Source organism: Danio aesculapii, chromosome 1, assembly GCF_903798145.1.
Source record: "Danio aesculapii chromosome 1, fDanAes4.1, whole genome shotgun sequence".
Classification (NCBI taxonomy): domain Eukaryota; kingdom Metazoa; phylum Chordata; class Actinopteri; order Cypriniformes; family Danionidae; genus Danio; species Danio aesculapii.
In genome coordinates this window covers 1,255,604-1,269,744 of record NC_079435.1, presented here as the reverse complement: position 1 = coordinate 1,269,744, position 14,141 = coordinate 1,255,604, and the positions used below count along the sequence as shown (strand labels likewise).

The window sequence follows — 14,141 nt, the reverse complement described above, 5'->3', positions numbered from 1 at the left end:
GCCCTCAATTGTATATGTATATATAGTGTTGGGCAAATAAAGTAATCTATTAGAACCTTCACTTTTTTATCTAAGTTGGTATTTATATGTGTGAGCACTGCAGTGCCGTTGAGCCTGTAATGACGCTCTGCGCCACTAGGGGGAGTTTCTGTTTGTGCTAGTGGAGGTAAAGAAAAGACGGAAAGACGCACCTTCAGCAGGTAGAACCGAAACTGAAAGAAGAAAATAAACAGACGCCATTTCGAGACTTTGGACCTTTCCACTCTGTTTAATCGGTTGTTCATTTTATGGTAAGTTGAAATATATCTGATATACTGTGTGATCATAATAAAGCGCCGTATTAAATATGCCTTTTCTCTTTTTACCCAAAATAATAGCCTGTTAGCCTATATTAGCATGTTTACAAAAAAGCCTCGTTGGCGTTAGCATGTTTAGCCTAACTTATTTTTATATTCAGCTATCTTTGTTGTCTTAATACTGAAAGCAGACCAAAAAGACGTGGTTGTACAAACTTAACAAAAAACTATTCCTTCAGTGTTCACGTCACAAATTTAGGCTTGTCAGACTTGTTTACTGCTTTAGTAAATCGAGTAAACAGAACTGTAGAACAGCAAGTTGAAATGAACTTCAGCTCTAATACCTTAAATAAAAGTAGAGTTTCTGTATAAAAGTTAAGTGTGTTCAATTTAGTTCATGCTATATAGTTTTTAACCCCTTTTTATTAAAAAATGTTTAATCCTTCACCACAGTAATGTGCAGCCTATGTTGACTGAGTGATAGTTTGATAAACCACATCACACTGTTTATCTGTTTGGATTGAGGTAAAACTACTGATAGTCGTTAAAGTAAATGAAGAGCAGAAACATGATGAATGACAGTCGGTGACTCACAATTGTATAAGGAAAGTTCCAATTCTAAACATATGGTTTAAAGATTTTGTGGCTGAACATGTTTATAGATAAATTCACTAATTAGCCAAACTAAGTAGGAAAAATTCAATATTCATGTTATTCACTTGAAGAAGAGGAGAATGTGTGTGTTCAATAAAAGATGTTATGTTAAATACATATATTCAAAGACAAAACAGCAGTATTACTAACATTGAACTGGTTATAAAATTAGTGTAAACTTGATATTTCGGTAGACATTTTCAATTCTAACAATTCTAGGATTTTAAATAAAATGTGTGATGCTTTATAAAACAGTCACTGTACATTATTATTTACACAGAGAAACATTTTTACTTTATTATTTTGGCACTTTGGTCAGTGACAAATGGAAGTTAATTGTGCTTTATACATAGCCTTTACTTACCATTATAATACATGAAAGGTTACTATTATAATGCAATTAAATCCAGATTAAATCTGTACATTGGCTTCATGTATATACTCCCAAACTTAATGTATACTTAATTATGCCTACTACATAATTTATTTGAGTGTTTCTGCTTGGATTGTCTAAAATCAGTGTACTCTTTTAGTAAATGAGAGCAGGTAAACACTAAAATGAGTCTTCAAAATGAGTCCGAAGATGAGGATTCTGCCTGTAAAATGAGTTCAGCATCTCCTGGATCAAGCTATGTGTCTATGAAGAGTGATCGGTCCATGATGATGATGCCTCCTGACCTCAGTGATTCACCAGTGACCTCTGACCTCAGGTAAGACACTGGTCATTTCAACATTGACAGAAGAGTTTGTCTGAAAACTGAAGTCACTTTTCAGAGAGTCAAAAGACCAATTTCAATGAACGCATCTCATGTTCATTTAAATGTTGTTGTTAATAAATATCTGCACTTTTACCTGCTACTTCTTTAAATTCTTAAAAAAAAATTTATTTGAATCCTTTGTCTCTCTATCAGCAGGAAACAGAGACCAGAGTCTCCAGAATACAGCCGTGTGTCTCTGAAAAGTAATCAGTCCAAGGGGAAAAATCCTCCTGACCTCAGTGATGCATTTGAGACCTCTGACCTCAGGTAAGACACTGGAATAAGATATTATTGTGCAGATATGAGATATAAGATATGATTTACAGTGCAATACAGCTGCCTGCACTGAGTGAGGGAAAAATAAAACACATGCACCTCCCTGCATTCATACATACACTACGGACAATTTAGCTCACCCAATTCACATATAGAGCATGTGTTTGGACTTGTGGGGGAAACCGGAGGACCCGGAGGAAACCCACGCCAACACAATGAGAACATGCAAACTCCACACAGAAATGCCAACTGACCCAGCCGAGGCTTAACCAGCGACTTTCTTGCTGTGAGGTGATAGTGCTACCCACTGTGTCACCGTTCTGCCCCTGCAACATTTTGATTGGAACAAATGTATTTTTTCAGGATATTTAATCTTTTAATGGGTACACTTTTTCCTGTTTTCAGTTTTAGCAGTCAAAAGATACCTGAGGTGGTCAGACCTGTCCAGTCTTCTGCATCCAACAATCAGACTCGTATCATTCAGGAAAATACAGAAACACCCCTGCGGAGACAAACACTGGCGACTGGAGACCTGCAGAGAGTTAAAGATCAGCACAAAACCAGCATGAAGAAAAGATATGAGAGTTTATTCGAGGGAATCAAACTCCAAAAGAACCAAACCCTCTTGAACCGGATCTACACCCAGCTGTACATCATAGAGGGAGAGAGTGAAGGAGTGAATGAAGAACATGAGGTTTTACAGATGGAGAAAACAGCCAGAACAAAACACTCACAACACACTCCAATCTACTGCAATGACATCTTTAAAGAGGAGAAAGAGCAAATCAAGACTGTTCTTACTAAAGGCATCGCTGGAATCGGAAAAACCGTCTCTGTGCAGAAGTTCATTCTGGACTGGGCCGAGGGAAAAGCCAATCAGGATGTAGATTTCATGTTTGTGCTTCCATTTCGAGAGCTGAACTTGATCAGAGATCATCAGTACAGTCTTCACAGACTTCTGCTGGACTTTCATCCTGAACTTGAAGATCTGGAGCCCAAGATTTATGAGGAGTGTAAAGTTGTGTTCATCTTTGATGGTCTGGATGAAAGCAGAATCACACTGATGTTTTCAGACGCTCAGAAAGTTTGTGATGTGACTGAGACTTCATCAGTGGCTGTGTTGATGTCAAAGCTGATGAAAGGAGAGCTGCTTCCCTCTGCTCTCATCTGGATCACCTCCAGACCAGCAGCAGCCAATCAGATCCCCTCCAAATACATCAAGCGTCTGACAGAAATTCAGGGATTCACTGAGCCTCAGAAGGAGGAATATTTCAGGAAGAGAATCAGTGAGCAGCATCAAGCCAGCAGAATCATCTCACACATCAGAAGAGCAAGAAGCCTCGACATCATGTGCCACATACCCGTCTTCTGCTGGATCTCATCCACTGTGCTTCAGAATCTCCTGGAAGAAGATCTGAGTGCAGAAATCCCTCAAACTCTGACTGAAATGTACATCCACTTCCTGCTGATTCAGATCAACATGAGGAATCAGAAGTATGAAGAGAGAGATCCAGAGAAACTCCTGCAGTCCAACAGAGAAGTGATTGTCAAACTTGCTGAAGTGGCTTTCAAACAGCTGATGAAGGGCAATGTGATGTTCTATGAGGAGGACCTGATTGAGAGCAGCATAGACGTTTCTGACGCCTCAGTGTATTCTGGGATTTGCACTGAGATCTTTAAGGAGGAATCTGTGATTCATCTGAGGAAAGTCTACAGTTTCATCCATCTGAGCGTTCAGGAGTTTCTCGCTGCTTTTTATGTGTTTTACTACCACATAAGCAACACCACTATAGCATGTTTTGATTCACTGCATAAACTCCATGAAAGAGTAGTTGATGAAGCCTGTGAGAATAAAACTGGCTATCTGGATCTGTTCCTGCGGTTCCTGCTGGGCGTCTCACTGGAGTCCAATCAGAGACTCTTACAGGATCTACTGACACACACAGAGAAGAGCTCAGAGAGCATCAGGAGAAGCACACAGTACATTAAAGAGAAGATCAGAGATGGACATGGACTCTCCACTGAAAGATCCATCAATCTGTTCCTCTGTCTGCTGGAAGTGAAAGATCAGACTCTGTCCAGAGAGATTCAGGAGTTTGTGAAATCAGACAAACAGACAGAGAAGAAACTCTCTCCTGCTCACTGCTCAACAATCGCCTACATGCTTCAGATGTCAGAGGAGAAGCTAGATGAGCTGGAGCTCCAGAAATACAACACATCAGATGAGGGCAGAAGAAGACTGATACCAGCCGTCAGCAACTGCAGAAGAGCTCTGTGAGTGTTAAATCTGACTAACTAAGACTTTTCTGAAAGGAATTTCCGTTGTATTGATAGATCTTGAGTCTTAGGTAAAACTGAATTCTCATATATTTTCTTCTCTTTCAGTCTTGCTGGCTGTAATCTCTCTGTTCAGGATTGTGAAATTGTGTCGTCAGTTCTTCAATCCTCAAACTGTGTCCTGAGAGAGCTGGACCTGAGTAACAATGACCTGCAGGATTCAGGAGTAAAGCTGCTCTCTGATGGACTGAAGAGTCCAAACTGTCAGCTGGAGATACTGAGGTTAATGTTTCATGTTGAGTCATTGTTATTAAAAACTACGGAATCTATACTATATTATAAATTGAACTTTGGTCTGTTTGTGTCTGCAGGTTATCTGGCTGTATGGTGACAGAGGAAGGCTGTGGTTTTGTGTCTTCAGCTCTGAGTTTAAACCCCTCACACCTGAGAGAGCTGGATCTGAGCTACAATCACCCAGGACAATCAGGAGTCCAGCTGCTCCAACACACACTGGAGGATCCACACTACACACTGCAGAAACTCAAGTATGTGGGGCAGTAATGACTCATATGTGTCTGTGTGTGGCTGGGTTTGTGTAAGATTGATCTTATTCAATTCAATTCAAGTTTATTTGCATAGCGCTTTTCACAATAATTGTTGTTCCTAAGCAGCTTTAAAAAAAGTACACATTATTACTACATTAAATCAAAACCTCAAAAGTAAGCAGTTGTGTATAGGGGGACAGTATATAAACATAATTAATCTGCATTTAAATGTTATATAGTGTCCTTCCTAAAAAGTGATGGCCTGTCCACAGCTTTCATTGGCGCTGCATAATTTTTTGAGGCCTCTGGATGGGCTTCATGAGGTGGAAATAGGAAACTAGGGTAGCTGCTGTTCAGAATTTTTCAAGAGTGCGTCTTGAGAGATTATCAGGAAGGATATTCCAGAGTTTAGGGGCCATATATGAGAACGCCAACCTCCTTTAGTAGACTTTACTATTCTGGGCACTGCCAGAAGCTCTGAGTTTTAAGAACTTAAAGGGCTCTTCTTTGATGATCCATGCGCAAAGTCCAAAGCTCAGGGCGCAAGGGCATGTCAGAATCCACTTTTGCTAACAGGGTCACTTGCACTTTGCACTTTTGGTCTAACAGGGTTGAGCTTATTTTTATTATTATTATAGGTGTGTTTTGAGAATAAACCAATCAGAGTCTCATCTCCCATACCCTTTAAGAGTCAGTTGCGTTGCGCCATGGTGCATTTGCTATTTACATGACGGACTTTATAAGTGTAAAAACTGAACGCTTCACTAGTGAGAAATCAGTTAAACAGACCATCTACAGCGCAAGAATGAGAGATAAGCCTCTTCATTCTTTACTTTCACTTTCACTCTTGTGGATAAGGAAACGTGTTGTACGCACAGACATCCATTAGCCTATACATAATTTCGTTTATTAATCTCAAAGATTTGTTTCAAAACTATTTCTAAATTCAGTTCTAATCTCCAGCAAAGGAATAAATGAACAATAATAATGAAGTGTGGTCAAAAAACTGAGTTATATCCAAACACACATGCTATAGGTCTAAAACTTGTTTTTAATTAAACAAATATAAATATATAGATAATAAATAATAATTATGATAATAATAACATACAAAAGCAAATTGTTATGAATAAATTAAAAAAGCCCCCCAAGATAAGGCATGAAAGTATGGTGTTTATATTTATGCAGGCTAGAAAATAATAATTTTTGTAATATTTTAAACCTTTAATTCTTTTTCATATGTAAAGATATTTGTGTATTGCTGTACATCCTGTGTGTATTAAGCAATGTGTAAGTGAGGTGCACAACTGACACGCTCTGCGCTGGATTATAGACCTGCTTTGATCTGGTCTGTTGAACAGTCAATTATAGTTCCTCAAAATAGCAATGCGCCTCAACACGCCTCCTTTTTTAGACCAGAACGCCTATGGGCGCACATATGAGTACAAATGCATTTGCTCTTTAAACCGCATGGTGTAAAATGTCAAAATGACACTTGCTCTGAGCTGAAACTAGCAAACAACAATTGCATTGCGCCTTGCGCCCCATTCCGCTAGGTGTATGATAGAGCCCAAAAAGTGGGTTGGATTGTAGCGAGACGAAGGTTGGTTAGATAAACAGAAGCTAGAGTATTTAGTATATATTATAGAGAATATCTTAATTTAAGTTAATGTACCATCATGACAATGTATGTAAACACTTAGAAGTGTCCTCTGGTGTGAAAACAGTTGCTTACATAGACCTTAACTAACAGGGCTGAGAGCCAAGAATAACAGGACCACCTAAACATATACTTGTCACGTGTAAATAAAGGTACAGAGAAGGATCCAATATGCAAGTGAAAATTTAATAGACACTGTCAAATAAAGCCAACAGGGCTACAAATGGAGGGCGAGGACACTGGGATACTGGGGCAGGAACAGAAGGGCGAAACAAAGTCCAGCAGTCACTCCTCTTAGTCCTGAGCACAGACAGACTCACATAAGCAAACACAACGAACTGACAAGGAGACATAGAAACGTAGCCCAGATATAGGCTCAATAATGAACCTCAGCTGGTGATCAAATCAAACAGCTGAGTGCCGTCATAACATGTGACCAAACAAATACACGTGGACAAACAAACAACACAAACCAACCCAGGCTCATTCTGAGAACGTAGTCCCGGGGACGTTTCTGGAGACCGCGAAATACGTAGCCGGGGGTCCGTGTGGAGGGCTTTCCCGCTGCAACCAGTTTGTCCGGTTAGCTCTTCGTGTACTCGAGGGGCAGAGAGGGGCTGACGACGACGACGACGACGACCGGGTTCGAGTCCGGGGAAGAGCGGTTCCAGGAATCAGGTAAGAAAACAAAGACAAAATCCAAAAAATGAAGCGAACAAGTTCGTCACAGGGTGAGAATGTGGTCAAAATCTGAAAACGAGGTAAAAACCGGACGAGGGCTTCTCTTTTTCTGGACGGCTTTTGTGAACCGTCGTTGGTTGGGTTTGGGGACGGAGGAGGGTGGGTCAGCCGATTGGCCGGTCGCACGGTCAATCATTCCGTCATGAAGACAGGCAGACGGGCGGAAGGTCGTTCGACAGCGGCCTCCAGCGGGTTTACGCGAGAACGGCGCGGGAAAAAGCGCGCACAGCGGCCTCTCGCGGACTCGCGAAAACAAAAACTGCACAAATACGTACCTCCCAGGACGTATTTCGCAGTCTCCAGAAACGTCCCCGGGACTACGTTCTCGGAATGAGCCTGGGTTGACACAAACCCACGTGACAAAACAGATACTCCGGAAAGCGCACAAACCTGCAACCGTGACAATACTTGAAAGTAAAAAAATGTATCCAAGTATGGTCAGAAGTTAAAACAAGAGCACCTAGAGGTGGGGCGGAGAAACTATAAAATGTACACCATAACACAAGACACTTCACAATTGTTCAGGAGAGACTTCAGACTGCTCTGAGGTCTGCTCTGCACTTTCTCAGCTTGATTATGTGTTAATAAAGTCTATTTTCTGGTTTCCAAAACCTCTCGTCTGATTCGTGGTTCATTGATGAAAATGCCAGCAACTATGACAGTCTCAGGTTGTTATTAAATATAAGTAATTAATAACATAATTTAAATGTTTGATTGAACTAATGCTTTAACTTTTATCAATTTTATTTTTGTGTAATTTTCTTTATGTTTGTTTCTGTCTCTGCATAGTTTGGACCAAGGAGGACATTTTAGGATCAAACATGGACTGTCAAAATGTAAATTGGCCTTCACTTTCATACACACACACACACACATTGCATATTAAATGATGCTATAGAAGATGTGATCTGTGCTCTTGTGTGCAGATGCCTGTTTTCTCACTCTGGATCCAAACACAGCACACACTCATCTTGTTCTGTCTAAGGAGAACAGAGAGGCCAGAAATGTGAAAGATTCTCAGCCGTATCCTGATCATCCAGAGAGATTTAAGAACAATGAGCAGGTTCTGTGTAAAGAGACTCTGACTGGACGCTGTTACTGGGAGGTGAAATGGAGCGGCTCTGGTTATACAGCAGTGGCTTATAAAGCGATCGACAGAAAAGGTGGGAGTGACTGTCGGTTTGGACTCAATGAAAAGTCCTGGTGTCTGTACTGCAGTGATAAGAATTACAGTATCTGGCACAATAATAAGAACACTGATGTATCTGGTCCTTCATCTCGTGATAACAGAGTAGGAGTGTATGTGGACGTGCCGTCCGGCTGTCTGTCCTTCTACAGTGTCTCTGACACAAACACACTCACTCACTTACACACATACAACACCACATTCACTGAAGACCTCTATGCTGGATTTGGGATTTATCCTGAATCTTCAGTATCTTTTTGTTAGATTTAACAAACACTTTTGAGGAAAATCTGAGTTTCTATCACGTTTTAAGCTTCTCAGAGCAAAAAAATAAATAAATTAAAAGGTTATTGTTTAACCTGTTATTTATATTTCAATAAAGTTACAATTGTGACACCATTTTGAAGGTTAACATAGCAAAAAGCAGAATTACAAGAGTTACATGATGATCCACTGTGAGATAAAGATTGTCGTATAAATCTGCAGACTGAGATAAAATGCTGCTGTTAAGATTAAGCTGTTACTTTAAGATTAAAGACACAATGCACAGTATGAAGTCACTATTACCATAAATACAATCTAAACTGTTAGATTAGATGTCTCTAAGTGACATTTAATGCATCAACAAGTTTTCCCATTAGAGCACTGAAAGGCAACTTACACAAGTTTAAATAAATGATATGACTGATCAGATTTTATGTTTAACTTGTAATGTTATTTTAAATATTAATTTACTGTGGTTAATTTACTCTTATGTTTATATTTTACTCTATTATATTTTAGTGCTATATTTCTGTCTGAAGGTGAGCACATTGTGAAGCTTTTTCAGGCTTGTTTGTGTTTGTATCAAGAGCGATAATAAAACAGAGATGAATGAAAACCTGCTGCTTGTGTTTGACCAATGACACATCACACTGTCACACTTTTCAGTCTCATGTGTCTTCATAGGAACTGGGTCAACAATCTTAGGGTGCCACAGTATGGATCCCGGGGTATAAACAGAAAGCAAAAGAAAGAGAATTAGCATAGCTGATGTTCATAATAATTGTAATAGGGTATATGAGACATTCAATCATGGGATGTATTATATATACACAACCTGACAAAAGTCCTGTTGTCAATCACAGAAGGTAGATTTCTCTGATAAATCATCTGTTGATCTGCATCCCAATCATCACGCATACTGCAGAAGACCTACTGGAACCCTCATGGAACCAAGATTATCATATAAATCAGTCAAGTTTGGTGAAGGAAACATCATGGTTTGGGGTTACATTCAGTATGGGGGCGTGCGAGAGATTTGTTGAGTGGATGGCAACATCAACAGCCTGATACTTCAGCCTCCACATCAAAGCTCCTAAAAGAAAAGGTGCTCCAAGTTTGGCCAGCCCAGTCACTAGATATGAACATTATTGAGCATGTCTGGGGTAAGATGGAGGAGGCCTTAAAGATAAACACAAAAGATTTTGACACCAAATGATCAACTAGAAGTCAAGTTACTATTTGTTCTTCCTAAAACGTGGATAGGTGACAAGACTTATTTCAGGTTGTGTATGCTTTACTAAAGAGATAAGTCTTTAATCTAGTTTTAAAACAAATATTTTCCAATAAATTAATGACAGATACACACAAACATAACTTGTGCCCTTTAGGGGTGCCTCAGAATATATTTACAATTCATAAATCCCACATTTTGGATTCTGACAAGCTCAAAAAATGGGTAGCAGCAATGCTTTGAAAACAATCTGGTGTGGCTGGCTTCGGCTGCGTCTCTCAGTTTGAAAATAAGAGCCCCACATATGAAGTGCTTCTTCTTGGTAGAGGTTTTATAACTCATAACCTTTATCACAGAATGCTAACAACATGCTGTCGCTAATTCCACCATGCATCTATCAGAGTCCCACTTGTAACCACGATAACCCTGATGTAGTAAAACCTAGCCCCTAGTGGAGATAATATGCAAATGCATTATAAAAGCATTTAACACTACACCACAACATACAGAGTAAGTTAAATATAAACTTGGAAACAATAAGCAAGGAAAATTATCATTTTTGTAATCTCATTTGCAAGCATTGTGGCTTATCAAACTGATCTTGTTTGCAACATATCAGTCTGTATTTTGGCTGTTGATCTCCTTATGATGCGGCAGCTTGTCAGGTTTGGTTAACTTAGAAAGTCACCTAAAGTAAATGCAAATGTTAAAGCAGTGCTAATGAATAGCAGTCTGTTTTGTGTTCTGATTGGCCTGTTATCACCGATGTTTTACATTGACAGAATTCACATGATACAGGAGAATTTCCAGTCATTTCCATATCCTCATCTCTTGTTCAACTATGCGTAGGTATAGGAATATTTCTATATAAGGCACCTTTAAGAATATTTGAAGTATTAAAATGCATTTATAATGCAAATATTGTGAATCTATTATTTGTAATAATTATTTGTAATAATAAATAGACCCCTAAATGGCCAATGTATCCCCTGGGATGCAAGTATTTGGGGACAGATTACAGAAAATGTAGTTATTTTTTATTTGTTTGTAATTTTTATGCATAAACGTTGACTTAAAAAATGAATTCAGATTTTATAAATACTCTACTTTTACCTGAAGTTGAGTAGTTTCTCAGAAAAGGCAGACATACTATTTTAAGCATTGGCTAAACAGAATATATCAACAATGTCACCTGATATAGGCATTCACAACAAATTAGACTCAACCTCTCCTGACAAAATGTAAATATTGACAACAAACTTATCTGCACGTGACACCTTTACTTTGTGTCAGTAGATAATCTCTGTGTTCGTGTATGATCAGTGTATGATCAGTGTATGATCAGTAAAAACTACAAAGCGTGGTGCTTATTTGGTTTTACTGTAGATCATTTTTAATATTTGAAATCGTAGTTAAGGTAAATAAATGGATCCCCAGCTGTGGATTATGCATATAACACTCACATTGCACTTTCATATTGCCAACTAGAGCATACTTGCATAATTTTTCATTGGATATTTTTGTTCTGAACAATAAGAAAAAACTTCAGGTACTAGACTGTCTATTGTATGTATCAGTTTTGAATGCAGCAGTTTCCACTTCAATATACTTCATGTATCAAAAGATTATTATAAATGCAACTGATAAGCATGATCTAGTATGATGCAAATATACAGTGCCCAGCATGATTGAGTTCACCCCGCTTTTAAACTGAATATTTTTCTCCATTTCTCAGTGAATATAGGCGATGTATTAAAACAAAACAGATTTATTAAACAGATATTTTTTTTAAAATAATATTTTACTCGCCAAACATATTGAGAAATTGAAAGATAATACAATTAAATTCAAGCAAAATATAGCAAAAAAACAACCTACGAAAGTTTAACTAAATGTTTCCTTTTTTTCTTTCTTTTTTTTTTTTGTTTCTCTTGATTTTATTGAGTTTTAAATTTGTATTTAATATTTTTCTATAAGATATAAATTTGGCTGTACTAGTTTTTGGACGTTATCGTAAGTAATTTTGTTAGATAAGCTCCAGATTTGGCTTCAGTACTGACTAATCTAATGCACATGCACAAATATAATATTGTAGAGCTTCCTATTAAAATACAAATTTAAAAGAGAGATTTGTGAGGGGTGTACTTATATATGCTGAGCACTGCATGTTAATCATTAGTACAGCCTTTGCTTTTACATAGGCCATTTAGATGAAAACTAGGTGTGGTTCGCATAGAAAACCACGTGACAGACAGCATATAATCAAACAGTACTAACTGGCCAGGGCAGTTTGTCTGCAACTGACCATTATATATTACAGAATACACATCCTCTTGCGGTTCACAGTGCAGAATATGTCTGTGTGATTGTCTCATTTGTTCTTGATCTACAGTAGATGGATTGTTCCAGTACTTTGCATACAGGATCACTTTGGCTATAAAAACACCAGTAAGTATGAGCCTGATTCAGATTATTTCACTTTCTTAATGCCATGTGTACCATTTTGTTAAATAATTAAATATTTAAAAGTTGTTCATGACTCAGTAACTATTCAGTAATAGAAGTGTAATGAGCTGGGTCAGTTCAAGGCAGAGTTTATTGACCCAATGATACTTTATGCAGTATTTAATAATCTAACAAATCATATATATATATATATATATATATATATATATATATATAATAAGGGTGTTGCAGTCTGTTATTTCCATATTACTCTTTTTAACAATCACAATTATGGCATACGTTGTGAAGATGTTGTTCTTTTGTTTAAACATTTACCATTAATAATTGTTTCTGACAGATTCTCTAAACCCAGTCCAGTCTTGTCTGTAAATATGAGGAGCATATTTGCATATGAGGAAATCCAGCCTCATGAAATGTTATCCGGTCCTTTGTACTATGTTATAAGGTATCTATCTGTCCATCTGTTTAACTTTCTGTCTATACAATATATAAACATAAAAATAGTTCTGTGTCTAAAAGTGTAATCGAGAAATATTATCTAAAAGGTGTATCTATTGAGAAGAAACGGCCCCTGTGACAGCTTTCGAACTTTTATTTCTAAAAGTGTACAACTTCAAATGATAAAGGTCAAAGATCAATAAGAATAATAAAAACAACTGGACATCTAAATATGTACAACAACATTAGCAAAAAAAAAGCAAATAGCTGTAAAAGTATGCTTCAATTATTCAGAATATTTTGAGAGATCCTCATCAGAGCATCAGCCAAAGTTCCTATTCCCTTTTGTTTATCAAGAATTATTCTACCGTTAGTATAGACCAGTGTTTCCCAACCTTGTTCCTGAAGGCACACCAGCAGTACACATTTTCAACCTCTCCCTAATCAAACACACCTGAATCCTCTTATCATAACATCAGAAGAGACTCCAACACCTGAAGTTAATGGGTCAGAAAAGGGAGACATCCAAAATATGTACTGTTGGTGTGCCTCCAGGAACAGGGTTGGCAAACACTGGTATAGACCATTTCAATGTGGTGATGTCATTGGCTCATGAACATTTGCTTGTTATCAAACTATTTCATAACTGTAACAAGAGGCAATTCAATCATAAGTTAATGAGCGATCATTAAAAGAACATTTTTTACCAATGCATGGCTCTTTTTAGATTCTCGGAAGCTAAAGAAAATAAAAATGTAAAACGGAAAATACATCGTGACCATTGTTTGTGTTTACATCCCTCAAAATGGTCATTATTCTACCAAATTTTGTCCTGAATGTTATTTTCCACCATCATGAAGACATAAATCTGCAATCAACTTATGACGTTGTTGTTGTTGTTGGTGTTTTTGCAGTGTCTTTGATGCGATATATACAAGCAAGCCAAAAAGGTAATGAAGAATGTAAACAAACACTTCAGAATACATTATATTCAGCATGACGTGGTTTACCATATCATACCTTTTTTTGTGTAATAAATAAATTTCAAATGATATCAAACATCCGAAAATCTTAAACTCAACGTTCTACTTTCAGGTATATATTCATCGGCTTTTTGATTGCAATGGTTGTGTTTCTGACACCAACTCAGAGGTCTGCTGTGACACACACTCCACGCTCTGTAACACCCTCTGGTAAATGTTACGATAAAGCAGCAGTGGCAGCAGATTCAGACACTTGCTCAGATATTGGAAGGTATGATTTTCCACATGTTTCCACATGCAGCCACGTATGGAATTCATAATATGAGCAGTGATACTTCTGCAACCCTCGACTATGGGCTTTATTTT

General features: G+C 37.9%; 1 protein-coding gene across 1 annotated transcript in view; it reads left to right on the top strand.

Moving 5' to 3' along the window:
- The first annotated feature begins 47 nt into the window (after positions 1 to 47).
- LOC130222089 (protein NLRC3-like) overlaps positions 48 to 14,141 on the top strand; it is a 36,864-nt gene continuing 22,770 nt past the window's right edge. Inside the window, exons 1-2 of the mRNA XM_056454719.1 lie at positions 48 to 290; positions 1,484 to 1,660. Of these exons, the coding sequence (XP_056310694.1) occupies positions 1,509 to 1,660 (152 nt within the window). The 5' untranslated portion in view covers positions 48 to 290; positions 1,484 to 1,508. The remainder of the gene's footprint in view (positions 291 to 1,483; positions 1,661 to 14,141) is intronic.